Raw genomic sequence first — 25,202 nt, 5'->3', positions numbered from 1 at the left:
ACAGGATAGCCTCCCAGAATACACTGGGCTACTGGAGATTACAGGCACCCCTCATGCCTGGGGGATTCTGTAAATAAAGATGCCTCATGGGTTGGGGCAGCATTGAGATTTGCGGAGATCTCCAGATGGGGAGCCATTGACTTGCCACTGTTCATCTCCCAAGTGGATAGTGAAACTTCCTCCAAGACAGGATTCATTGTCATGCTCAAACTGAACATGGTGATTCTAGAAATGTTGCTAAAGTCCTATGATTATCTCTAGTACACATGAGGCTGATGGGTAGGCTGTCTACGGTGCAGGGCTAGGATCTGCCCAATTGCAAGGCCGGGACCAACAGATGGAGCTTCTTGTTGCCAGGGTTACCTTTGAAGCAGCGGACTTGTGCTTCTGCTCCCCATCACTGTCTAGGCTCCACAGCTATAGAGCTGAAGGTGTGAGAGTCAACATTTTATTAGAGAGGCCAGAGAGCAGAGACCCGGCAAATGACCTCCCAACACCAGCATTGCTGGGAGAAGGAACCGAGAAGCCAGGCGATTACCATTCTAAGTGGGGTAGCCTATCCAAGTAGGAACGGGGAAGCAAAGAGTTGGCAGAGAAAGTCTAGAGTGGGGTCTACCTCAGAGCCCAGGCCCAGGCCCAGGCCCTGGGATTTCTTCTCCCTCTCGAAAAGACTAGGGAATTCCAGAGCTTCCAGTGGACCATGGAGGAGAGGGTGGAAGCCCGAGTTAGGATGGTCACTCCCATGAATGGCTCATTTGGATCTTATCTCCACTGGGTCATAGATGTAGCAGCCCACATTGCCAATGTTCACACCTGTAGGAGAAAGCCTTGTCACCAGGGGCTTTGGTGGAATGGGTGTTGGGCTGAGGGCTGAAGGGAGAGAGAGGAGGGTCCTGGGATGTCTGACCACAAGGGAAGCTGTCCACACATTCCCATAGGCTCTGACAGCTTAGGATCAGTGTCTGGGGTCAGGCTGCCCACCTTTGGGGCCAAACAGGTATCCATAGCAGGGGATGTGGCAGTAGGGTATGCCGTCATGCTGGAACACAGAAAAAGAATCTCCTCAGCCTGTCTCTCTTCCTACTTCTGGACTCCTTCCTCCCAACGTCACTTCCAATCCCGCCATGCTCACCTCTGCGTGACTCCCAGCAGTCAAGGTCTTCTTGCAACGTTGGCACCTGAGGCAGGGTCGGTGCCAGTTTCTGCCCAGAGCCATCACCTTCTCCGCTGGTAGTGGAGAGAAGCGATGTGTCGTCCATTCGAGGGGCAGGCAAGGCCAACCCCCTGCCTCGTCACCCTCTGCCCTCTGCCGCCTCATCAGTACTCCTCTTCAAGTCTTCTGTTGGCACTTACCAAAATAGACAGGTTCTCCACATCCAGGGCACAGTGAGGTCTCCCCAGTGAATGTCTTCGTGTAGGGAGGGCCTTTAATGGGAAGAGGCCCCAGCTAGAGCCTCCAGCCCCTCTCTTATCCCCAAACCCATTCATCCCCACCCCACCCCACCACAGCCCAGGCAGCCATGAAATCTGCCTTGCTTGAGTTCAAGACTCATTCCACCTACTGCCCATCTCCATTAGGGACCACCTGCTTCCCTGTCACCCCCCAGGGCCTCATGAGCCCACCAGTTCAATGTGGCAGTGTTGGGAGTAACTCAAGCACCAGGAAACCTGAGCTGACACAGGAGTTGGCCGGCCAGGGCAGTGGTGTCAGGTGTTGGGGAACCTGGTGTCACTGCCCACTGTGGGGGGCTTAAGGAAGGATCAGGGACTAGAGAAGCAGCTGAGGAGCTGGCCCATCCTAAGGAGCCCTCCCTCCCTCACTTTGGGTCTTTCTCTCTACTGCTCCGGCCTGGGAAGGGGCCCAGATCCCAGGCCAGCCTTACTTCTGACTAGCAGTCGTCTGTCTTCTCTGGGCGTCATTGCAAAATGAGGGTGATCATGCTATCTGTCCAGTTTACCTTTTAAACTCCTCACATGAGAGACTAGAAATGGACTGCTCAGAGCGTCCCAGGCCTGTGGCGCAGAGGGCAGGGTGGGTGACGTAGTGTCCACTGCAGCCTGAAGGGTCGGGGAGCACAACATTTGAAGCCCACCTTCACTTACTTTTCTTGGCCTGGGGGAGGCCAGCCCTTGGCCTTGGGGGGCTAAAGTTGCTGGGGCTGAGGGAAACTCTGCTGGCAGGGGAGGGAACAGGGAGACTGTAGAGATAGCAACCCACACCACCAGTGTTGACCCCTGTAGAGAGAAGACCCGATAAAGGAGGTCAGGCTCTGGTTCCTAGCCACAGGGAGAGTTGTGTGGCCCCTGGCCCCTTCTAGGCTGGAACTTACCTCTAGGTCCAAAGAGAGCCCCATAGCAAGGCTTGTGGCAGTATGGCCTCCCGTTGTGCTGGGCACAGGCAGAGGGCAGGGGTCATTCAGGGCCAAGGGGCCTGCCTCACAGGCCCTCTCAGTATTGGCCGTCAGGTGCAAATGTGCACTGTAACTAGCCTGATGGGTCTGACAGGGCTGGGTGATAGGCTAACATGTCAGGACTGCCACTGTGGTACAGGGGTTGAGGGTGTGGGTGGGGCACAGAGCAGCCGCTTACCCTCCCTCAAAGCCGTGGGCCAGCAGCATCCAGACTCCCAAATTTTGGCTGGTATGAGGCCTATCAGAGGGGTAGCCCCTGAGGTTGCCTTTGGCAGGTTTCCAAGGCTGAAATTGGGGTCTATCAGGGTGGGGGGGTGTGAGAAGGTTGTCACCCTGATCAGGCCTCACCTCTGCATGCCCGCCAGGGGACAAGACGCTGTGACAGTGCTCGCATTTCAGGCAGAAACGGTGCCAGTTCTTGCCTAAGGAGCTCACTTTCTCAGCTGTGGGGAACAAGGTGGGTCCGGGCTGCAAAGTTCGGTCCAGCGCCAGAGAAGCCCTCCTTTTATCCTGTTAGCTTTCTGGGGGAACCAGCCCAGCCAGTCTCGCTCTCTGGAGACAATGAATAGCATCTCCAGGAGGAAGCTTCAGCCCACCCTGGTGCCTCTTGCCTTAGGCTCTTGGAGGTGTAGCACGCACTCGGACACGGGGACATGGACACACACACACACAAAGGGACCCCGGGGGGCTCACGCTTATCTTTACTCCTTGGTCCCAGCCTCACCGAAGTAAACCGGTTGCTGGCATTGCGGACAAGTCCAGCTCATGGTTCTTCACAGGACAGCCTAATCCAAACAGCAACAATAGGCACCCCGCAGGTAAGTCCCGCCCCTCCACCAGCCCCGCCCACTGTCCAGCTTTGATCTCATCGAGTTGTGGACGCTCATTGGACACCAAAACCTTAGAGCTGAGGGACAGGGCAATTCATCAATTTACTTTAAAGAACTTAAAAGAATGAGTGCGATCCAGACTTGGAGGGAAGGAGCCCTGAGTTCAATGGCTCCTTTCTAGGTCAGTGAAAGCAAGCAAGCAGGGGGCAGGCAGGCATTCTTCTAAGTGGTTAATTCCTCCTTAGTGGAGCGGGCCGGGACCAAGGGGCTGTGAAGCCCACCTTTCTTTCTTTTCCTTTTTTTTTTTTTTTTTTTTCGAGATAGGGTTTCTCTGTGTAGCTTTGTGCCTTTCCTGGAACTCACTTGGTAGTCCAGGCTGGCCTCGAACTCACAGAGATCCGCCTGCCTCTGCCTCCCGAGTGCTGGGATTAAAGGCATGCGCCACCACCGCCTGGCAAAGCCCACCTTTCAAGTAACTCACCCCCTCTGCCTCCATTTTCTTGTTTGTACAAAGAATAGTAACTTGGTAACGGTCTCGTGGGTTGTAATGGGAATTGGGTAAATTAATCTCAACAGTGCCTAGCATATAACTGCTATGCAAGTGATATGAAGTGCTGTGGGATGTTCTGTATGGCAAATGTGTTGCTGATGGGTCAATAAATAAAACACTGTTTGGCCATTGGCTAGGCAGGAAGTGTAGGCGGGACAAGGAGGAGAATAAAGCTGGGAAGTGGAAGGCTGAGTCAGAGAGACACTGCCAGCCACCACGATGACAAACAGCATGTGAAGATGCCGGTAAGCCACGAGCCATGTGGCAAGATATAGATTAATGGAAATGGATTAATTTAAGCTGTAAGAAAAGTTAGCAAGAAGCCTGGTACGGCCATACAGTTTGTAACCAATATAAGTCTCTGTGTTTACTTGGTCGGGTCTGAATGGCTGTGGGACTGGCGGGTGTCAGAGATTTGTCCTGACTGTGGGCCAGGCAGGAAAACTCAAACAACAATGAAGAGTCCTTTAAATGAACTCATAAGCCAGTCTGTAAGTCACCAAATGTGGTCCTGCATACAATCTATGGCTTGCTCATAAGATTATCACGCTTGTTAAATTTGGAAGTTTCAGTTAAATACCAGCCACATATTTCTAACTTAGTTAAAGCCTTTAAAATGTTGTGTAGTCGAAACCCTGTCTCAAAAAAACCAAAAAAAAAAAAAAAATGTTGCGTAGTCACTGATGACTATACAGGATGAAATGGATAGTTCCAACCCAGTGGTCACACAGCTGACACTGATTAAACTAAATGGGTCACAAACAAAAACCCGACCTGAAAATCATGAACCTGGTAAGGGACTAGGAGGGCCTGGGGATGGTGGTGGTGGTAAAGAAAGAGATGAGAAGGTGTGTAGGATGGCAGCAATCAGATATATTACACACATGTATGAAACTGACAGATGACTAATTTAAAAATGGAAAACCCCTTAGCAACCACTGCCCCCAAAGTCTGATAGAATAGATTTAAGTTATAGAAGCATCTTAACTTTTAAGCCAGACTTTATTATAAATACTAAATGTGTTGCCAGTTATTCAGATCAGTCTTTAGATTTTTATTTTATGTGGATAGGTGTTTTACCTGTGTGTATACTGATGCACTATGTGCATGCAGAGCCCACAGAGACCAGAAGAGAGAGTGGGATCCCTAACCCTGGACTTAGAGATGGCTGGGCTCTGCTGTATGGCTTCTGGGCCGCTAGTGCTCTTAACTGCTGAGCCATTTCTCCAGCCCTAGTCAGATGTGATTTTTGTTGTTGTTGTTTGTTTTGTTTTTCCAGACAGGGTTTCTCTGTGTAGCTTTGGAGCCTGTCCTGGAACTCACTTTGTAGACCAGGCTGATCTCGAACTCACAGAGATCCGCCTGCTGAGTGCTGGGACTAAATGCGTGCACCGCTGCCGCCACCACCTGGTCAGATGGGATTTTTTTTTTTAATGACTATTCCATACATTTATTTATTATATTTTTATAAGTGCCACCAATTAAAATACTGCCATTATTATACCTTCCCAACAATAATCAATAAGTATTCATTCATTAAACACAAATTTGAAGTTACACAGCCAGACACGATCATGCCTAAGATGAACAACTGTTACAGATGGAAGATCTAACGCAACACATTTGAGACACTCAGGAATGTAACTGAAGCCATGTTCAACAATATCAAACATCATTTCAAGCACATCTTGTACAAATTGAAATGTAGAATAAAAATGTTCTTGATGTTACCGGCTCTGGACCCCAGATTTATTTTTGCACCAGGTCTTTAAGAGTTTTGATGTTGTCCTGAATTCCTCTTGGGATCTCAGAAAGATTTGCTGAATTCTACACTGAGGAGTTTTTTAAAAAATGACATTTAACAAAGTAGTGTAAATAAAAACACAGATGTAAAAAGATTTTAAAATGTGTCAAAAATAGCCCAAGGCTGGGGAGTGATCTCACTCGGTAAAAATGCCTGCTACGCAATCTTGAGATGCTGAATTTGGATCTCTCGAACCCAGGCACTATGGCACATGCCTATAATCCCCAGAGAGGTAGAAAATGAGGACCCCGAGGCTTGCTGGCCACCAGTCTAGTCAACTAGTGAGCGCTGGGTTCAGTGTTCTTTCCCTTTTTTTTTTTGGTTTTGGTTTTTTGAGGCAGGTTTTCTGTGTAGCCCTGGCTGTCCTGCTACTCACTCAGTAGACCAGGCTGGCCTTGAACTCACAGAGATCTGCCTGCCTCTGCCTCCTGAGTGTTGGGATTGAAGATATGCTCCACCACTGCCCAGCTATTTGTAACTTTTAAAGATTTATTTATTTATTCATTTACTCGTATGTATATGAGTGCTCTGTCTTCATGCACACCAGAAGAAGGAATCTGATCCCATTACAGATGGTTGTGAGCCACCATGTGGTTGCTGGGAACTAAACTCAGGACCTCTGAAAGAACAGTCAAGTGCTCTTAACCCCTGAGCCATCCCTCCAGCCCCTATTTGCAACCTCTAAAATAATAAAATTTAAAATATTTTAAAAGAAATATGTTCACATAAAAACTTGCATTTGAATGTTCATACCACTAATTGCAATAGGTGATAGGTAAAAAAAAAATCTGTAGAGTTCATCAACTGGTAAGTGGATGAACATGTGGTATTTAGATGTGCTGGTCAATTGTGTCAACTTGACACAGAACTAGAAACCTCAACTGCAGAGCTGCCTCCATCAGACTAGCTTGTATGCATGCCAGTGGGGCCTGTCCTTCACTACTGCCTGATGTGAGGGGTCTGGCCCACTTCAGGCAGTGCTACCCCTAGGTAGGTGGTCCTGGTGGTGCCACCCCTAGGTAGGTGGTCCTGGTGGTAAGAAATCAGGCTGAGCAAGCCCTGGAGAACAAGCCAGTCTGTAGCATTCTTCTGTGGTTCTGCTTCGGTTCTTGCGTTTAAGTTCCTGCCCTGATTTCCCGTCATGAAGAACTATAAGTTATAGGATGGAATAGACCCTCTCCTCCTCCGTCTGTTGCTTTGGTCGTGGTGTCTTTCACAGCAACAGAAAACACACCAGGACGGTGCCCATACTATAGAACATTATTCTGTGGTAAAAGGAATACAGTACTGGTGCATGCTGCAGCATGGGTAAACCGTAAAAACATTAACAAAAGAAGCATGGTTCTCTTTATATGCCACCTTATCAATTCCTGCCCAACCGCAGCAGCTCCCCTTCATGTACCCAATACCAGGCTATGAGCACTACTAGTGACTCGTATAGCATCATCCGCTGCTGGAGGGTAGACAGAACCCGACCCAGAACAGCTGAGCCTGATTAAAAATTAAAAAGGCAAATATACTCTAGAGGTAAATTAGGGCTGCCAACTTCTTGTTCTTACCTCTCCACATGACCAAATATAAGTGTCTGGTCCCTCAGTCAGTGAACTCCACAGTGTAAGGACCAGGGCAGTCCCGCCTAGTACGTAGTATTTCCAATGCCTTGCTCAATCTCTCGCATATAATGCTCAATAAATAATGTATGTTGGTGAATGAATGTAGAGTACTATCCAAACGTTTCCTGGGTATGAATACTGGTACTAATGGAAGAGATGTGGAGAAAAGAGGGGTCCAGTAGTACTCAAGAATTGGTAACAAGGAAGGCTTTGGATCGAGGGAAGCTCAGCTGCCTAGGTGCAAGGTCTTTTTTTTTTTGTTTCTTTTTCTTTTTCTTTTTTTTTTTTTTTTTTTGGTTTTTCGAGACAAGGTTTCTCTGTGTAGCTTTGTGCCTTTCCTGGAACTCACTCTGTAGCCCAGGCTGGCCTCGAACTCACGGAGATCCGCCTGCCTCTGCCTCTCAGAGTGCTGGGATTAAAGGTGTGTGCCACCACCGCCCGGCTCCTTCTTTCTTTTTTTTCCAGCACTTGGGATTGAACTCAGGGATTGATCATGCTAGGCAAGTGCTCTACCACTGAACTATATTCCCAACTATGTAGTTCATTTCTTAAAACACATAACTATCAACAAGTATGATGCAAAACAATATGATTAAACTAAGCCCGATTATAAATATTAGATGACTAACCTGGGTGTGGTGGCACACACCTTTTATCCCAGCACTAGAGAGGCAGAGGCAGGTGGATCTCTCAATTCAAGGCCAGCCTGGGCTACAGGGAAAGTTCCAGGACAGCCAGGGTTACACAGAGAAACCTTGTCTTGAAAACAAACAAACAAAAAAAATCAAAAACAAAAACAAAACAAAAAGCCAACCAACCAAACAAAGACATCAGGTAACTAATTTAAAAAACCTGAAAATTTGCTTTGGCAGCAAACCATCCCTACTATTTATAGTCATTCACAAGACCTACTAATTAAGCTTAATTAGCATGTAGCACAAATTATATGTATCATTAAATACGCGGCAAATGAGAGAATGTGGGAAAGTGTGGTGTAAACTATAGAGCTCCATATGTGTATCACTGTTATTATGTGTTTGGTTAACTTTGATTTGGTAAGTTTGATTACAATTATAAACTTTACTAATTTTATGTCTCTCTAGACTGGCTCGTGTATATGATCACATGCCTGTGACTTGTAAGGCAATACCAAAAACTGTGAGCTGGGCATGTGGCAAATGCCTGTAACCCCCTCAGGCAGAAGGATGGCAGATTGAGGCCAGTCTGGGTTATACCAAGAGACCTGTCCCAACTATACCATGCCACCCTAATCAAAAAAACAAACACACAAAACCCCTTTGTTCTAGATGACTGTTTCAAACTTTAATTGACTAGAGGGCTGGAGAGCTGACTCAGAGCTCAGAACACTTTTTTTGCAGAGGCCTGAGGGGTTTGATTCCCAGCATTGACATGGCAGCTCACAACCATTCATAACTCTGGTTCCAGGGTACCCAATGCCCTCTTTTGATCTCTGCAGGTACACAGACTTGTGGTACACAGAGACACATGCAAGCAAAACACCCATATCCATGAATATTAAATAAATCTAAAATACACTAATGGACTAGAAAACTTTTGAAAGGAAAATAACTCAGTTCTGTAAGTTAATGAAAGATTAGCTATTTTTTAACCCTTATTGCCAATATTCTGTGTGTTTTCTCATTGTATATGCCCTTTAACTAGGAAGCTCTACTTTTTGTAGTTTGTATTCCTTAATTTAAAAAAAAAAGAAGAGTAGAGACTGTCAGTTAGTAATAGGATTCATGCCTAACATGTACAAGGTACTAGGCTCAATCCCCAGCATCCTGGCATACATACACACAGACACACACACAGACAGACAGACAGACACACACACACACACACACACACACACACACACACACACACACACACACACACACAGACACAGAGGGGAGGGAGAGAGACAGACTGAGAAAGACTGCAAGACTAAGAGGTTGACTCTGAATTTGCTTTCTTGAAAACAGCAATCCCCACCTTGTAGAGAACCTGTGTGTATGGCTAATCATGTATCATCTCTCTTGTTCTCCAGCACCATCTTACCCTTGTAAGCTTTTTCTTTTCCTTTTATTTTATTTTTCAAGACAGGGTTTCTCTGTGTAGCTTTGCGCCTTTCCTGGTACTCGCTTTGGAGACCAGGCTGGCCTCGAACTCACAGAGATCCACCTGCCTCTGCCTTCCGAGTGCTGGGATTAAAGGCGTGCGCCACCACTGCCCGGCTCCTTTTTTTTTTTTTTTTTTTTTTTTTGAGAAAGGGTTTCTCTGTGCATCCCTGGCTGTCTTGTAACTGACTATGTAGACCAGGCTGGCCTCAAACTCAGAGATCTGCCAGCCTCTGCCTCCCAAGTGTTGGGATTAAAGGTGTTCGCCACCAATGCCTGCCTCCTTCCTTACAAGCTTTGAGCCAACTCTGAATATGGTTACCAACATTAAATGCTTGGAGCTGTTGAGTGGGCTACACTTTGTGACTTGGTGGAGTCAACCGAAATAATTCAGAATCAAGTTTAGGAAAAGGAAAAATGGATTGGTTTGGGGGCAGTGAGGGTTGAGATGCATCCATTCTAGTCTAGGCTGACCTAGAATTCATTATGTAGTCGAGGCTGGACTTCACACCCACCACACCCAGTTAGGAAAGATAAGATTGGCTTCTCAAGTGTCAATGCATCTTATACACTAGTATATAAAAATAACTATATGTCATTGGGTTTGGTCTGCTATTATTTCACTGAGGAGTTTTACATCTGTATTTCTAAGAAATAATTGTGAACTAATATTAACTACATTAATAGAATGAAAGGAAAATCACTCATGATCAATTCAGTTTATTCAGGATTATTTAACAAAATGCAACACTATCATAATAAAAATTCTCAGAATATTAGGAATAAAAGGGAACTCCAATATGATAAAGGCATTTATGAAAAATCCACAGCTAACATCATACTGCATGGAGAAATACTGATCCTGTTAAAAGCAGAAACAAAGGGCTAGAGAGGCAGCTCAGAGGTTAAGAGCACTGGCACTCTTCCCGAGGACCCAGGTTCAATTCCCAGCACCCACATGGCAGCTCACACTTGTTTCTAACTCCAGTTCCAGGGCTTCTGATGCCTTCACACAGACAAACATATAGGCAAAACACCAATGCACGTAAAATAAAAATAAATTATATATAATATAAAATTTATAATATAAAATGAAAATAATATATAATACACACACACACACACACACACACACACACACACACACACACACACACACACACAGAGAGAGAGAGAGAAAGAGAAGCTGGAGTGGTGGTGGTGCAGGTCTTTAATCCCAGTGTTTGGGAGGCAGATCTCTGGTCTACAGAGCAAGTTCCAGGACAGCCAGGGCTACACAGAGAAAACCTGTCTTGAAAAACACAAATAAACAAACAAAAAAAAAAAAGGCAGAAACAAATACACGTGCCAGTTTCACCCATTCTACTCAGCACCACTAGAAGGGCAAAGTGAGCAATTAGGCAAGAAAAGGCATCAAAAGCTAGAAAGTCGGCATGTTGGCCCATGCCGAAAATTTCAGCACTTGGGAGGCTAACTAAGGCAGGAGGATCATCCAACTTGATAACTTGGTGGGTTCCAGGCTAGCCTGGGTATGGAGTAAGACTGTCTCAAAATTTTTTTAGTGCAGGGATTATAAACATGAACATTCATACTAGGAGAAAATGTCACCTATTTTATGATGTGATTTTTTCCTCAATTAAAAGAAACACTGAGACAGCAGTTAGAATGGTAGTTACATTTTGGAAAGTACTGCCTGGAAGAGAACATAAGAGGTCTCACGATGTAGCCTTGGCTGGCCTAGAACTCACAAAGACTTGCCAGCCTCCACCTCCTGGGTGCTGGGACTAACGGTGTGCACCACCAGAGCCAGCTAATACACTATTTTTTTTACTTGGTGTTAACTAATGAGTTATGTTCACTTTACAGAAATTATTATTACATTATTATTAACAATCATAATGTGTATGCTTTTAAAAATGAGTACTACACTTTAATATGTTTATTTTTAAAGATAGTTACTGTGTTATCTATTTTTTTTAAAGATTTATTAATTTATTATGTATACAGAAGAGGGTGCCAGATCTCATTACAGATGGTTGTGAGCCACCATGTGGGTGCTGGGAATTGAACTCAGGACCTCTGGAAGAGTGGTCGGTGCTCTTAACCTCTGAGCCATCTCTCCAGCCCCTGTGTTATCTATTAATGGGTGCACATCTAAGAGAACTGAAAACATGCCCACACAGAAAACTTGTATGTGGATACAGTGTTATTACAATCCTAAACTAGTAGGATAAAAATATTGTATGTCCCTATAATGGAATAGTCTTCAGCCATAAGATATGACGTAGTGATATATGATACCTGAACATTATGCTAAGTAGAAGGAAGCAGACACAAAAGGCCACACATTTATGACGTGTCTAGAACGGTAAAGGCATAAGGACAGAAAGCACTGTTGGTTGCCAATGGTAGGCGTGGCCTGAGAATAGGGTGATTAAGAACCTGCTGATGCGTGGGTTAGAGGTGGGGGATGTTCTGGTGGAAGCTCCACTTCAGCCGCTGGCACCCTGGCATCCATAGACCCAAAGACTCTGGAATGTTCTGGTGGAAGCCCCATCTCTGCCCAGACCCTTCCACTCAGAAAGTCCCGCCAAACACGGCTCCTCCCCCAGAGATGCTCAAGACCACTTCCACAGGATATTTAAACTGCACCCCAGAAAACAGACATGTGGTTTTTTGGTCTTTCTTGCCTGTCTCTTCTCTCTGGGGCTGGAGAATCACCCAGGAACACTTTACCCATTAAACTGGGGCTTTTTCTAATTCAGTAGGATTTGGATTGCTGCATTGGCGGAGAGGCTTATCGGGGTGCAAAAACTTTTCAGGGGAAGCATGAAAAAACTCTGGAATTAGTGGTGACAGCTGTAAACTGTAAATGATAAGTTTTATAATAAAAATCAAATTTTATATTAAAGTTTAGGTTTTATAGCTCTGAACAGATGACGACAGGTTTTTTTCTGTATCCCAGAATCTAATCAATATTTATATGTATAATTCAGCTATCATTTGGCTTAAAAGGGCTTATCTTTTAATGTTATAAATGGGAAATGTTATCATTTTTACTATTTTCTACAGAGAAAATATTTTGCTGTTTCAAATAACCCTGGACTTTTGAATTATAACCTGTTTTTATGTTCAAGCTCTCTGTGTATTATTTCTCCTGCAGTTGTACATAAAATGTTTTTACATTCAAAAAAAGAAAAAAGAAAAAAAAGTTTAGGTTTTTCTTTTGTGAGACAGGGTTTCTCCATGTAGCCCTTGCTGTCCAGAACTAGCTCTGTAGACAAGGCTGGCTTCTGCCTGCCTCTGCCCCAAGTGCTAGAATTGAAGGCGTGTGCTACCACTGCTCAGCTAACAGTTTATCATTTTAATATATGTGGATTCCGGCATAATAAATAAACACTTGATGGGAAAGCATTCTTTAGAAATGGTCTCTTCCCCTGGGACTACCCCAGTACACCTCAGTCACAGACTCCAGACACCCCTGGAGAACAGAGGGTAAGTAGACAAGGAGCTGGCACAGAACAAGAAGAGCAATCTGAGATGAGAGCTTGTGACCAAAATCTCTGACTGTCCCTGGGAAGAGGAACATGACAGGAGATGAGAACAGGTTTGGAGTCAGAGAACACTGTGGTGACAAAGTGTCAGCCATCTTTCTACTGGCTCCTTCCTGAGATTGCACAGAGCCACTGCATCTGGCTGGAATTTCCAAGTGCTAGCACCTCGGCTCTCAAGTTTGGTTTAAACTCAGTGATTACTATTTGAGTTGCTCTTTGGAAGGAATTAGAGTCTTTGAATAACTTAGTCTTGAGAGGCCCTGGCAAACCACGAGGTCTCATGGCCGAGAATTGCTTAGGCAAATGGCTCCTTCAAACAACTCCAGATAAGGGCTTTTGGTATTTGGAAATTAACTTACTAAGAAGTATAATTCATGTAACAACAAAAGAGGTTTTTTTTTTTTTGCAGGGGGATGTTTTCGAGACAGGGTTTTTCTGTGTGGTTTTGGTGCCTATCCTGGATCTCGCTCTGTAGATCAGGCTGGCCTCGAACTTACAGAGATCCACCTGCCTCTGTCTCTGAGTGCTGGAATCAAAGGCATGTGCCTGGCCTAAAGGAGGCTTTTGCAAAGCCAGGAGCAGTCAGTTCATAAGAGGCGGGTTCTTCTGCTGCTGTTGCTAAACCTGCATTACATTTGGAGTCACCCTCTTTCTTGGACTGACACCCCCACCCCTACTGCAACCCAGAACACAGGTTCACCTGCACTGTCCTGCTTTAGAAACCTTTCTGTAGAAGCCCTGAGACACTTTACTTCTCATCGGCTTCAGTAATTTTTTTTTTTTTTTAGATTTGTATTTATAGTGTTACAAAAGTTACCAAAACCATAGTCCATGACTCTGAAAGTGCCTAGATTTACAGATCATGAGAAAAATTAGGCTAACAGTTTTCTGGATAGATCTGTAACTGGTAGATGACATTTAAATGATCACAGGCATTTAAAAGGCTAAGTCAGGCCAAGATTTGTTGGGTCCTGGTTCTCCTTTCCACTATGGTACTAGGCCCACAATATCTAAGTCACAGAGGCTCATAAAAGTACCAACCTTACCAGCATTTGAGATGAGCAGAATAAGGAGTTTCCTTAGTAATTGTAAGGATGCTTGTTTGTCTGTGTGCCAACCACATGTTTCAGTGTGTATAGAGGCAGTAAGACTGGAGGGGCTGCAGAGGTGGCTCAGCAGTTAACAGCACTGGTTGCTCTTCCAAAGGACCTGGATTCAATACCCAGCACCCACATAGTGGCTCACAATTGTCTGTAATTCCAGTTCTAGGGGATCTGATACCTTCTTCTGGTCTTCACAGGCCTATGTGCATAAGGTTAGTCTTTCTTTTCCTTTCCTTCCTTTCCCTTTCCTTTCCCTTTCCCTTTCCTTTCCTTTCCCTTTCCCTTCCCTTTCCTTTTCCTTTCCCTTTCCTTTTCCTTTCCCTTTCCTTTTCCTTTCCCTTTCCTTTTCCTTTCCTTTTCCTTTTCCTTTCCCTTTCCTTTTCCTTTCCCTTTTTCCCCCTTTTTTCCCCCTTTCCCCCCCCTTTTTCCCCCCCTTTCCCCCCCTTTTTTCCCCCTTTCCCTTTCCCTTTTTTCCCTTTTTCCCTTTCCCTTTCCCTTTTTTTCCTTTTTTCCTTTTTCCCTTTCCTTCCTTCCTTCCTTCCTTCCTTCCTTCCTTCCTTCCATCTTTCTTGTTTAAGAGGGTCTCACTATGTTGCCCTGGCTGGCCTAGAACTCAGTATGTAGACCAGGCTGACACTGAACTCACAGAGACCTGCCTGCCTCTCCTCCCACATGCTGGGTTACTAAAGGCATGCACCAACACACCCAGCCTAGTACTTCTTAAGCACCCTCTCTGTGATCACCCCTCCTTTCTGACCCTCTTCTGAACGTCTGTATCCCATTCTTCTAACACCACATGCAATTTTACCTCTATTCTTACATGAACTAGGAAGTGAGGCTAGAACGAGACAGAGCCTACCTGCTGAAGACTCTGGGACACATGGCCCAGAAAAAACAAGAAAGCCTGCAGTCCGGTTTTCTCAAAACTACATCTGTGCACGTGCCATGCATGTGTGTGGAGGTCAGAAGACAGCTTGGAGGAGTTGGTTCTGTCCTTCCACTGTGGGTCCCAGGGACTAGAGTCAGGTCACCAGGGTTGGTAGCAAGCACCTTTATTGACTGAAACATCTTACCACTTCCCACAATTTTAACATTAGAGATGGAGTTGAGTAATTTATTCAATGCTAGATTAGGTGTACAGTGGCAAATCTAACACATACACCCATTACGTCTATTCTTATCTCGTTCTTCCTCTAGATATAAAGACACAAATATATGTATTTACTCACCAACTGGTTCCTGGCAGCTAAAATGAAGGGCTTTCTCCATACGGTTGTAAACAGCCATACCCACCTTCTGTAAGTTAGGCCTAAGGGTGACTGTCTACTGGCCACAAGGACGCTTATTAGTTCCGTGATCTCTGTGTTTTCTATCTCTGCATTCCTGGAGCAGAGATGTCTGCTTCAGTCCTTCCTTTTGAAAATCTGGAAACTTCTGAGACACCCCCTGGGGAAAAAAAAAAGAGATAGATGGGTGAGAGTCAATAACAATGTGATCATAATTACTTAATGTAGGAGGGTACAGGAAAGCTGAATGAAATCTTAACCAAGTATCAAAGTAATGATGCAGTAATGCTTCAATATGGTTGATTTTTACGTCTTTGCTTTCTCCACATTATTTTTTACAAAGTCTTTTAAACATTTTTAATTATTTTGTGCTTGTGGTGGTGGTGGGGTGTGCACATTTGTGAAGGTACCCACAAAGGCCGGAAGAGGGTGCCAGATCTCCTGAAGCTGGAGTCATGGGTGGTTATGAGCTAGCTTTCTGATGTGAGTGCTGGGAACCTAGCTTGAGTCTTTTACAAGAGCAGTACATGCTTATACTCAGAACTCTATCCTTTGTTCTTTCATTATGTAATTGTTTTTTCCTACTTATTCACTGATTTTAAGCATACTTATTTTCTGCAAAACCCCTTAATTTTGTTTACATGTATTTGTGTATGTGTGTAGACACACGTGTGTGTGGAAGTCAGAGTATGTGTGTAGACACACGTGTGTGGAAGTCAGAGTATGTGTGTAGGCCCACGTGTGTGGAAGTCAGAGTATGTGTGTAGGCACACGTGTGTGGAAGTCAGAGGACAACCTACAAGAGTTAGTTCTTTTCTTCTACCCTGTTGGCGGGACTGAATTCAGGTCATCAGGCTCCAGCACCTTTACCTGCAGAGCCATCTCACCAAACAGAAACATTAATTAATCAATCACCTAACCCAGATCATTCATGAATGGAAGTAACACAAGCTTGTAAAGCTGTAAGTTAATACATCTAGCTATGGACTACCTTTCAATCTATTGTCTATAGTAACAACTTGGATGTCTGTTGTGAATCTGCAAAAGTAAGCTTTGTGAAGACAAATGTCTAGACAACATTTACTGTCCAAGTGTTTGTACAGAGTAGAATAAAAGTGACTGGAGACTCTTGAAGAAGGTGTGTTGCCTTGGCGGCAGTGGCAGTAATTTGCTAAGTTTTGAGGGGAAACATCAGGACCTATTTGTGCTGATGGAATAAAACCAACAGCAGAAGCTCAAGTCAGGGATGCAGTAAACAGGAAAGACACAGCCTTGAAAAATGTCCAGCACACAGATCTATACAAAAAAAGAAAAACAACAACCCTGACCTGTAATTTTTTTAGTTCTAGACAATTTTAACATAATCTTGTGTGTGTGAATACATACATATGTACAGAATTATTTTTATATAAAGTACATTTTCATTGTCAGAAGGTTGAAACACAGCAGACAATACAAATAAAAATGAAAAATGCTCCTCCTTCCTCCTACAAGATAATTTTGTATGGTTTTTGTTTGTTTCCATGAAATGGAATAGTTTTAGTTTTGATAAAATGTCAAGAAAAAGTTAGGACATAAAACATTGAATTATTCCTTTAGCCAAATCATAGAAATTTTAGAGTTTAACTGGCTGACACCAACATGCCTATTTGGCTGGAAGGAAAAAAGAGGCCAACTGAAAATCAGAGTTCTCAAAATGCCTCCAGCCCTTTTCGTGCTAACTCTCAGCTTACTCAGTTTCTCTCCTTCCCACCTCAGTTTCTTTTCTAGGAGTTGTAAGGGTAGTGCTCCCCTCCTAACCAGGTATCACTATTCCAGAATGTTACGAAAAGAGGGGACCACCTGCATCCTTGTTACACATTAACTGCCACAGAGCTTTGTGTGTTGAGAACAGAAGGACAAAAAGACAGTTGGCTTCTAGAATGCTCAGCATTCAGCAAACACAGGCAGCAACTGAGAATTTTGAATCCACGTACAAACTGCTAAGTATTAACATTCAGTACAGGAAAACAGCTATCACCACAGTGCTTTTTCCCAACAACATTTTTATTGAGTGTGCTCTACGTACTAGGCAACTGTGCACTGTGACTACAACGAGGGAGAGCATGGTAAGCAAAAACGACCTCTCTTACAGTGGTTAGTGGGCATGTTAGTCCAAGAGACAGGGAAGGGTAAAATTATAACCATGTTAAATGCTTCCACATAAACATACACTTTTATGGATGTTTTCTTCCAAGTGTATATGGGTCAGGGTATTTGGATACTGGTGACTTTTTAACAAGATTATAAACTCTCAAAATTGCACTATTAGTGAGAACATTACTGTATACATAATTAAAATTACACAGGCAAGCCAGACATGTTGGTACATGCCTATAATCCTGGCCCTTGGGAGGCTGAGGCAAAAAGACTGCTGCAAATTTAGGTCTACCCTTTTCTACAGGTAATTCTAGGCCAGTCTGGGCTAGCATGAGGAGCTGTCTTAAAAAAACTACCCCACACAACCAAAATGAAATTAAATAAACATAACTGCAAAACTAAACTCTGTCCAGTCCCAGTGGATCCAGCCACAAAACACTCCTGTACCTAAGGCTCAGGAAACCCTGTAGAAGAGGGCGGAAAGCACTTGTAAGAGCCAGAGCAGCGGAGAGTTTGCTGGGAGAGTGTGCCTCCCAGCTATGTCAGAAGCTACACCCATGAAGTCTCACCAACATGACTGCGAAACATGAGCTGACCTAGGATGACACCAAAAGACACGCCCACAAGACCTCAACCTACACAGAGCTTCAGGACACTGAGGAAAGCTGAGAAACAGTCTTCTCCAGGAAGAGCACAACAATTGATTATCCAATACAAATTGTCAGCCCTGAAAACATACATACAAGTAACAACATTGTACAGACTGAACAGGTTATATATTTAGGCATATATATGTCCATATATATGCATGCAATAACCAATAATGAAAAAAAGAGACTATGAATTTGAAAGAGAGCAAGAAGGGTAGAAATGTTGGAGGGAGAAATGTTGTAATTATAATCTTGAAAAGAAAATAAATTCTGTGAAAGGACCAAATAGGTATTTGTGCTGCATTGGGTTAAACAGTCATTGTTTATAGTATTGATAAATACAAATGTATAAACACTTAAACTCTAAATAAAGAAAAATGTGCTTATAATCCCAAACTACCTCCACATTTCTATTGTTTTCAAATAAATTATCAATGAATGAAGACTTAGGTGAGCTTTAGTGAGGAGACACAATTCTTTGAAGTACATGAAAATGAAACCACCCCCACTTAATTCTGCTACAGGCTCTCTCCTCTGAGGCCTCCTCCACTTACACACCCCACCACCCCACCCCCCACCACACAGTTTTTATATTATGTGTGTTCATTCTCCATTTTCTTCAGTCCCAGAAGCTGGAGATCTGATAAGATATGTATTTTCACATGCTTCATACCCAAACACTTTTTTCACTTTTTCATTTTTTAGAAATCAAGTGGGATGGTTAGGTAGGAGTATTTTACTATATTGCTCAGCAGGGTTAGCAGAAAGATCACTCAAGTATTACATGCTCTGTGAGACCAGTTATAAATAGAAAGTTGGCATGTAAGGCAGGAAAAAAGCATTCACAAAGCAAAGAGCACTTTCAGGTGGTAATGTAAACAAACAGGGCAAAAATAGGCATTTGTCCACATTTAAACATTACTGCTAATTTCTCATTGCTTAAGTCATCCAGGAGGAATTGTCCCTGGCGGGCTGGAGAGATGGCTTAGCAGTTAAGACACTGGCTGCTCTTCCAGAGGACCCGGGTTCAATTGCCAGCAACCACATGGCAGTTTACACCTGTCTGTAATTCCAGTTTCAGGGCTTCGGATGTCCTCACAGACATACATTCAGGCAAAATACCAATGAACATAAAGTAAAAATAAATTAAAAAATTGTTCCTGACTTAACCATAATTCTGTTACAGCACAGCTCATGTAAAAGATCTGAGCCCACTCCTAATCTCCAAGGTCAAACGTTTAGTACTGTGATAACAAACAGTAAAATGTCTAAGTGCCAGCTCCTGGGCTAGACTTCTGCACTTACTTTCTTTCACCTGGCTTTTCTGGATGGGCTCCAAAGCTAGACGTCATTAACCAACGGGTGGAGCCAACAGCACATCCTGCAAACTACAGTGTCCTAAAAGCGGTCGGTTCCCTGTGCTGGTTTAGGGCAGATCTGAAGAATGGCATTCCTTCAACTCCTACAAGGGAATAGTCTACAAGAAACCCTGGATTTATAGACGACTTTGAAACAGACCTCAAAGCAATTCTTCAGTTTTTTAAAGTGAAGGCTCAAAGTTCTTTATGCAGTTTAAGGCAGATCCAGCAGCTGAAACCAGTCTGCCCTTACATACTGCCTCTTCCCTTCCCAGCCTCTCTAGCCCTACTAAACTAGAGGGAAAGATTCTTACTCTGAAAAGTAGGATTAATTCCTCTTCCCAAAGAGAAGTGGAACTGAGGCCTGAGAGTGAGCACAAACTGGCATTTTAACTTATCTTTCCCCAAACTTCTGTAGACGACCTCCTCCAGTAGGAAAGGAGACGCCTTCTGAAGAAACGGATCTCTTCTGAAACCCACCGGAATTTCAGTTTTTCCACAGAGCACTTTCTCAAGTCACTCTACGGTTTCTAGGCCAAGAGTACATTCAACTCAAACTTCCGTTTAAAAAGAGCTGGAGGACCTGTGTGTCAAGTGCTTTCCACGTAAGCCTGATGACCTAAGTTCAATCCCTGGAACAAGCTCCACAAAGTTGTCTTCTGACATCCATGTGCATGCCTTCTCACACACCACACAAACACACACACCAACACTTTACTTTGAAAAAGTAGATCAAAGGTTACTCAGGTAAATATTTGATTCTGAGATGAGGTAATAATCCTCACCTTTAAAGGAACAAATACAACATGCCAACTCTGATGATGTAAAGCAACGTGTCCAAAATCATGGCAAATGGCTGAGACATTCAAGGATCTAGGTCTCTCACACCCATGCCTTTTCACAACAGAGGCCATGACTGGTAAGTTGGAATTAACTTAGGCTCTGGAAAAACCAAACGCAATCTAGGGAGTCTGTATAAGGAAACAGGGAAGGAATCCTAAAGAAAGAGATTGGTAAGGCTGATTCTGCTCAAGTCTCCGTTAAGCCAGGTTACAAACTGCTGGCCAAGGAACGGCAGAAGGAAACTGGAACAGAGTGTACAAAGCCCAAGGCCTGGGCCCCAATTCCCAAGTGCATCCTGCTCCAGCACCTGAATGTCCTGCTGGAGCTCCATTTCCAGAAGCACCCAGGGAGAGCCAACACAAGGGCACTTATAGAAAGAGCTTCCCAACAGGAGATCCCAGTACTAGACTAGTTCTGTCTTTTCTTCACACCGAGGCAGCACAGGGTACAGACTCTACAACCTACTCTTCTGACAAGCAGGAAGTGGCTTGAGAGAAGGACAGCTGCAGGCTGTGTAGACAGCAGGGCAGCAGTTCACCAGTCTAGTTTCCTGTGAAGCGCAAATGTGTATGGTGTCAAGACAAACATCCAGAAAGAAGTATGAGATGAGTACATTTATTCCAAAACATTAACACATTGAAAACAGTTCAACTTGTCCAAGCCAACTTCATCAATTCTTTAATCTTTTATTAAACACAATGTACAACCCCAAACATCACACTATGGCAGTAATAACTTGGGTAAGGGAGAGGTAGAGGGGTTACATCTATGCTTGTGGAACACAGAATTCGTCCAATCCCAATTTCAGATCTGCTAGAGTTCACAACAGAAATGGCTGATAATTTAACATCAATGTTACCGGATCACAATTTAAGGAGCAAAGGCCATTTCAAAACTAAAAGTGACCTCAGAAACACAAACGCTCTGGTATTGAGTCACGAATAAGCCTTACCGGTTTGCTGTCTTAAAAACCTGAGCCTGCCAGCTTTCTTTCGTTTACCGAGGCCATTTCCAAACAAGTCTGTAAGTGACCAGGACCATCTGAAGCCAAGGCAACAAGGTAAGGAAGGATGGAGCTAACATGCCAGTAAGAGAAGTTAAACAGCAAGCCCAAGAGCTACTCACGTTGCGCATTTCTAACAAGGTAAGGCAGTCTCTTCCGAATGAATGGAAACCTAAGGGAGGAACAAGTCTTTCTTCACGAGTTTTCCATTTCAGCTAGCTTTTCTGGTGTTTCTCCCAGAGAGCCAACAACTGCCCAGAAAAGTGGGCAGGAATACACCACAGTAACTGAGTCAGCTGTCTCCCTCCCCTCACACTCCTCACAGCCCGAATCAAAGCACACTTTAAGGTGAGCCAGAGAGACATTGGATTTTAATGACAAAGAGAAAAGATTTTGGCCAAAAATTTTAAAAAATTAACAGAAAATATTTTTAACAGATATGTAGAGAAGTTAAGACCGATTTGTCTAATATTTCAAAGGGAAAGGAGTGGGAGAAACAGGCAAATTTTCTTAGCTCCCATGAACATTTACTGTGAAGGTTCCAGATTGCCAACTAGTCCTGGATCAGCTGGGCTCCAATTTCTACAACCCAGTATGACTCATCCATTCAGGTAGTCCTGGCTGTCGTAGTCCTGAACACTTGCTCTTATGTGGTCTGGGATGACATCAACTGCAGCTTCTTGTTCAGACATTTCCTGAGGGCCTAGATTGCCTCTGACTACCTGATCCCTTGAGGGGGACGCCGAGGGTGGAGTTCTCACCAAGTTCACAGCACTGCCAATGTCTGCACTTACTTGAGGAACTGCCTCTGAACCAGGTACATTCAGAACTCCCAGCGGTGGTGAGCCCATCTCCAAGGAATTACACGTAAGAAAGTCATCTGGCTCAGAGAGCGGAGAGCACATTTTCTCTTTTGGAACTCCAGCTGTCCGTGTGACAAAATCAACAAGGTCTGGAAGGCAAGGAGATGGTCCAAGGCCTGAAGGACTGACTGTTGTGGATTCCATTCTGAGTAAATCTTTCGGTAATTGTGAAGTTTCTTTTACTTCCTCAGACAACATTCCTCCAGCCAATAAGTCAAGGGCCTGGTGCGTTCTCTCACCTCCTAAGTCATGGTCAATGTTTTCTACAGGGTGTCCTGTTTCTAGACAGTTGGAGGTGATTCTCCCATTTCTGGAATTAGATGAACTATGTTCACCCTCTGTTTCAAAATTAAGCACCAAAGTTTTGGGAGATTCTAACGGAAACCCAGAAAAAGACGGTATTGGTTCAAAGTCAGTGGGGCTGGAAGGATTACACACTACAGATAGTACAGAATTGTCTTCACACATTTTCTGGGACGGGGCTGTTGGTGATCTATGTGCTCGTTCTACCTGAGCATTGCAGAAATCAGCACACACATCCCCCAGGTTCTTCAGGGCATCAAGCCCCTCTACCTTTAAGTGTGGAGCGTCCAAGTTTTCCAGGGCTTTGCTTTCTATTGTCACTGTTAGTTCTGGACAGGGGTCTTGTAGCTCCACAGCTTCCACCCCTAGCTTCTCTGGGCTCCTTCCTAGTTTCTTTGGGCTCTCCCAAGCCTCTGGTTTCTTTAAACACATATCTGATCTAGGTGGGGACAGCAGAAGTAATTCAGGCATACTTTTTGGACTCTGGAGCAACGATGGAAATGAATCTACTTCTGCCCTTTTGGAAGAGGGAGACTGACTCAATTCAATTCCTGCTTGTCTTGGGTCTTCATGGCCTGACATCAACTTCCTGGACCGCTCCACCTCTTGGTCAGTTGTTGATAATTTGGGTTGTCCTATTTCTCCTTCCCATGTGTTTCTGTGGCCGTGGTTCAAACTGGAATCTTCTACGCTGTGGAGTCCAATGTTGGCTCCTGCTCCTTCTTCAACTGCTCCCTTTCCTTTTAGTTCAGTATTTCTCTTCACTTCTCTTTCTCTACAGTTCTCAGACTGGTTCAACTCTTGGTTCTTGTTTTGGCTATCTACAAAGTTAGTTTCTACCAACTTCTGAGACCCCTTGGTATGACAGTGTGTGTCTGATAGATGAGAAGCTGAGTCTGTACCAGATGTCCCTGGCTCTCCCAGGTCAAATTTGATTTTCCCCTCTGGAGGGCTATCCTTATCAGTGTTACTCTGGAAGGAAGCAGAAGTCCACATGGCCGAAGTCTCTGTCTTTGGGGTAACCATTTCATAAGGCCTATTTTGGTACAACCTTGTCAGAGGCTGTAGGAAGCTATAGCTGCTGTCTCTACTTTGGGGATCTATATGCTCTACAACTGACCATTTCTCTACAGACACCAGACCTTTTGAAATGGAATCTTCAAGTTGGCTAAATACAGGAGCAGTGACCACACCACTGTCTTGAGGCAGGTCCTCTGGGGATTCACTACTGTTCAAAGCAGCAGTGGAAGAGATACCTGAACTTTCAGTTCTGGAGAGGCTGCTACTTTCCCCGTTGGCCAATGGACTACTACTCAGCTTAGTCTCATGGGCTCCCTTCCCACCACGGCTGTAGAATATATCATACAGGTCCTTAGCATTGGCTGTCGCTAAGCACAGGTTTCGCTTTTCTAATTTTTTGGCCTGCTCACTGAATACGCTTGAGAGGGGTGGTGGAGGCCGCACTAACATAGAGATTAGGGTCTGGTCGCGGTCACTCTCACTCACCCCAGGAGCTGTCTCATCAGAAGGAATAGCAACTGGCTGTTCTGAGGCCGTGAAGGCTACAGGCAAAGCGGGGTTCAAAATCTTAGGACCTTGGAAGCCACTACTGAGAGTCTGAGATATAACTGAATCGGATTTCACTGGAGCTAAGACATTTGCTTGAGTAGGAGATGGGGCAGACGGAGGAGGTATAACCAGGGGTGGTGGAGGTGGAGGTGGAGGTGGTGGTGGTGGAGGCGGTGGTGGCAGAGCCAACATTTGCTCAGGTACTTGGGATGGCTCATTCTTTTCAGCCAGTTCCACTTTTTCCTCTGGAGATCCTTTTAGAATCACCTCTTCCCCTCCAAAAGCTTTGGAGATGATATCTGGAGGCAAGAGTAGATCAGATGAAGATTCTTTAACCACTGGCAGAGGTCTGGCAGACGTCCCAGAGGACTTGATGGACAGAAAGGTGTTAAGAGGGGCAGGCTTGCTCACTGTGGCTGACCCTGATTTGCGGAGTACTGTGGATGGGATAGGCAGGTTGGGTCGGATCTTAGTCTGTGTTGAAGTTGTAACAACAGGTGTCCAGGGGCTGGTATGCGCAACAACAGTTTTCCCAGAAAGCTTGATTTTGATGGGTTTTGCCTTTCCGGTTTCAGCTTTTCCATCATCTTTGTCCTTACTGTTTTCCATAGTGTCTTCCTTAGGGGCACCTGGGGCCACTGCTGAACTTTTTTCCTCTTCTTTCTCTGGCTTCTTCCAACTGAACTTTCCAAAAGAAGATGCTACTGATGACTCCTTCTTTACCTCTTCTCTTCCGGGGAGTTTGAGGCTAGCGTGCCTTCTAACGTCACCCTTTTCAGGGGAGTCCCCACCCTCACACAGCTGGTCCTCCAAGTCTGTGGAGGCCTTGTCCTCTTCCTTCGGTTCTCGGACAACCTTTGCCTTTTTGTCTACCTTCTCCTCCTTTGGTTTCTCACTGAGTTTGCGCTTCAGCTCACTCTGCCGCCGTCGCTCTGTCTCTAGGACCACAGCCAAGCCAGCTTGGCGGTCCAGATTTCTTCGTTCTTCATACAATGGGTTTTCTTCCACATAGTTCTGGAAAGAGAAAAGATGAAGAGGCTCAGTAAACTATCAAGTTGCTATAAGAGAGAAAGTCTTGGCCCTTGCCACTACTCGAACTCATTTAAGAATAAATCATTGGAAAATCTTTTCAAGAACTACAGATAATTTGATTAACTTAGCATCTCTCACTAGGACCAAGAACTTCCTAGTGGTTAGATG

General features: G+C 44.5%; 2 protein-coding genes across 5 annotated transcripts in view; both read right to left on the bottom strand.

The window, feature by feature from the left end:
• Positions 1-426: 426 nt before the first annotated feature.
• Positions 427-3,198, bottom strand: Crip3 (cysteine rich protein 3). Its single transcript, XM_052745477.1, has 8 exons — positions 3,136-3,198; positions 2,760-2,854; positions 2,331-2,388; positions 2,104-2,235; positions 1,354-1,425; positions 1,133-1,227; positions 982-1,039; positions 427-813 (listed from the first exon to the last, which is right to left on the bottom strand). The coding sequence occupies exons 1-8, from the start codon at positions 3,176-3,178 to the stop codon at positions 752-754; spliced, it is 615 nt and encodes a 204-aa protein (XP_052601437.1). The 5' UTR covers positions 3,179-3,198; the 3' UTR covers positions 427-751.
• The window catches only part of Znf318 (zinc finger protein 318), a 51,422-nt gene continuing 26,646 nt past the window's right edge, over positions 427-25,202 (bottom strand). Inside the window, exons 8-11 of one of the 4 annotated variants that reach the window (XR_008219950.1) lie at positions 15,282-15,434; positions 2,104-3,196; positions 1,133-1,425; positions 427-813 (exon numbers count right to left, since the gene is read on the bottom strand). Coding sequence is in view for 3 of the 4 variants with exons in the window: in XM_052745474.1 (XP_052601434.1) it covers positions 21,867-25,016 (3,150 nt within the window). In the remaining variant the exon portion in view is untranslated. Of the gene's footprint in view, positions 814-1,132; positions 1,426-2,103; positions 3,197-15,024; positions 15,435-20,930; positions 25,017-25,202 lie in introns of those variants that run through there. The other 3 variants (XM_052745476.1, XM_052745475.1, XM_052745474.1) reach the window with 3 other exon arrangements.

This window comes from Peromyscus californicus, unplaced genomic scaffold, assembly GCF_007827085.1.
Source record: "Peromyscus californicus insignis strain IS unplaced genomic scaffold, ASM782708v3 Scaffold_19__1_contigs__length_69161282, whole genome shotgun sequence".
Classification (NCBI taxonomy): Eukaryota; Metazoa; Chordata; class Mammalia; order Rodentia; family Cricetidae; genus Peromyscus; species Peromyscus californicus.
Note: the sequence above shows the minus strand (reverse complement) of the source record. Positions and strands in the feature narration are given on the sequence as shown.

What these genes read in the sequence shown, in the direction of transcription:
- Crip3 (XM_052745477.1), bottom strand. Translation starts at nt 3,178, where the DNA reads ATGAGCTGGACTTGTCCGCAATGCCAGCAACCGGTTTACTTCG. An exon ending in TGGAGAACCTGTCTATTTTG is followed by an intron (nt 1,228 to 1,353) that starts GTAAGTGCCAAC and finishes CTCCACTACCAG; the next exon opens with CGGAGAAGGTGATGGCTCTG. An exon ending in ATACCTGTTTGGCCCCAAAG is followed by an intron (nt 814 to 981) that starts GTGGGCAGCCTG and finishes TTTCTCCTACAG; the next exon opens with GTGTGAACATTGGCAATGTG.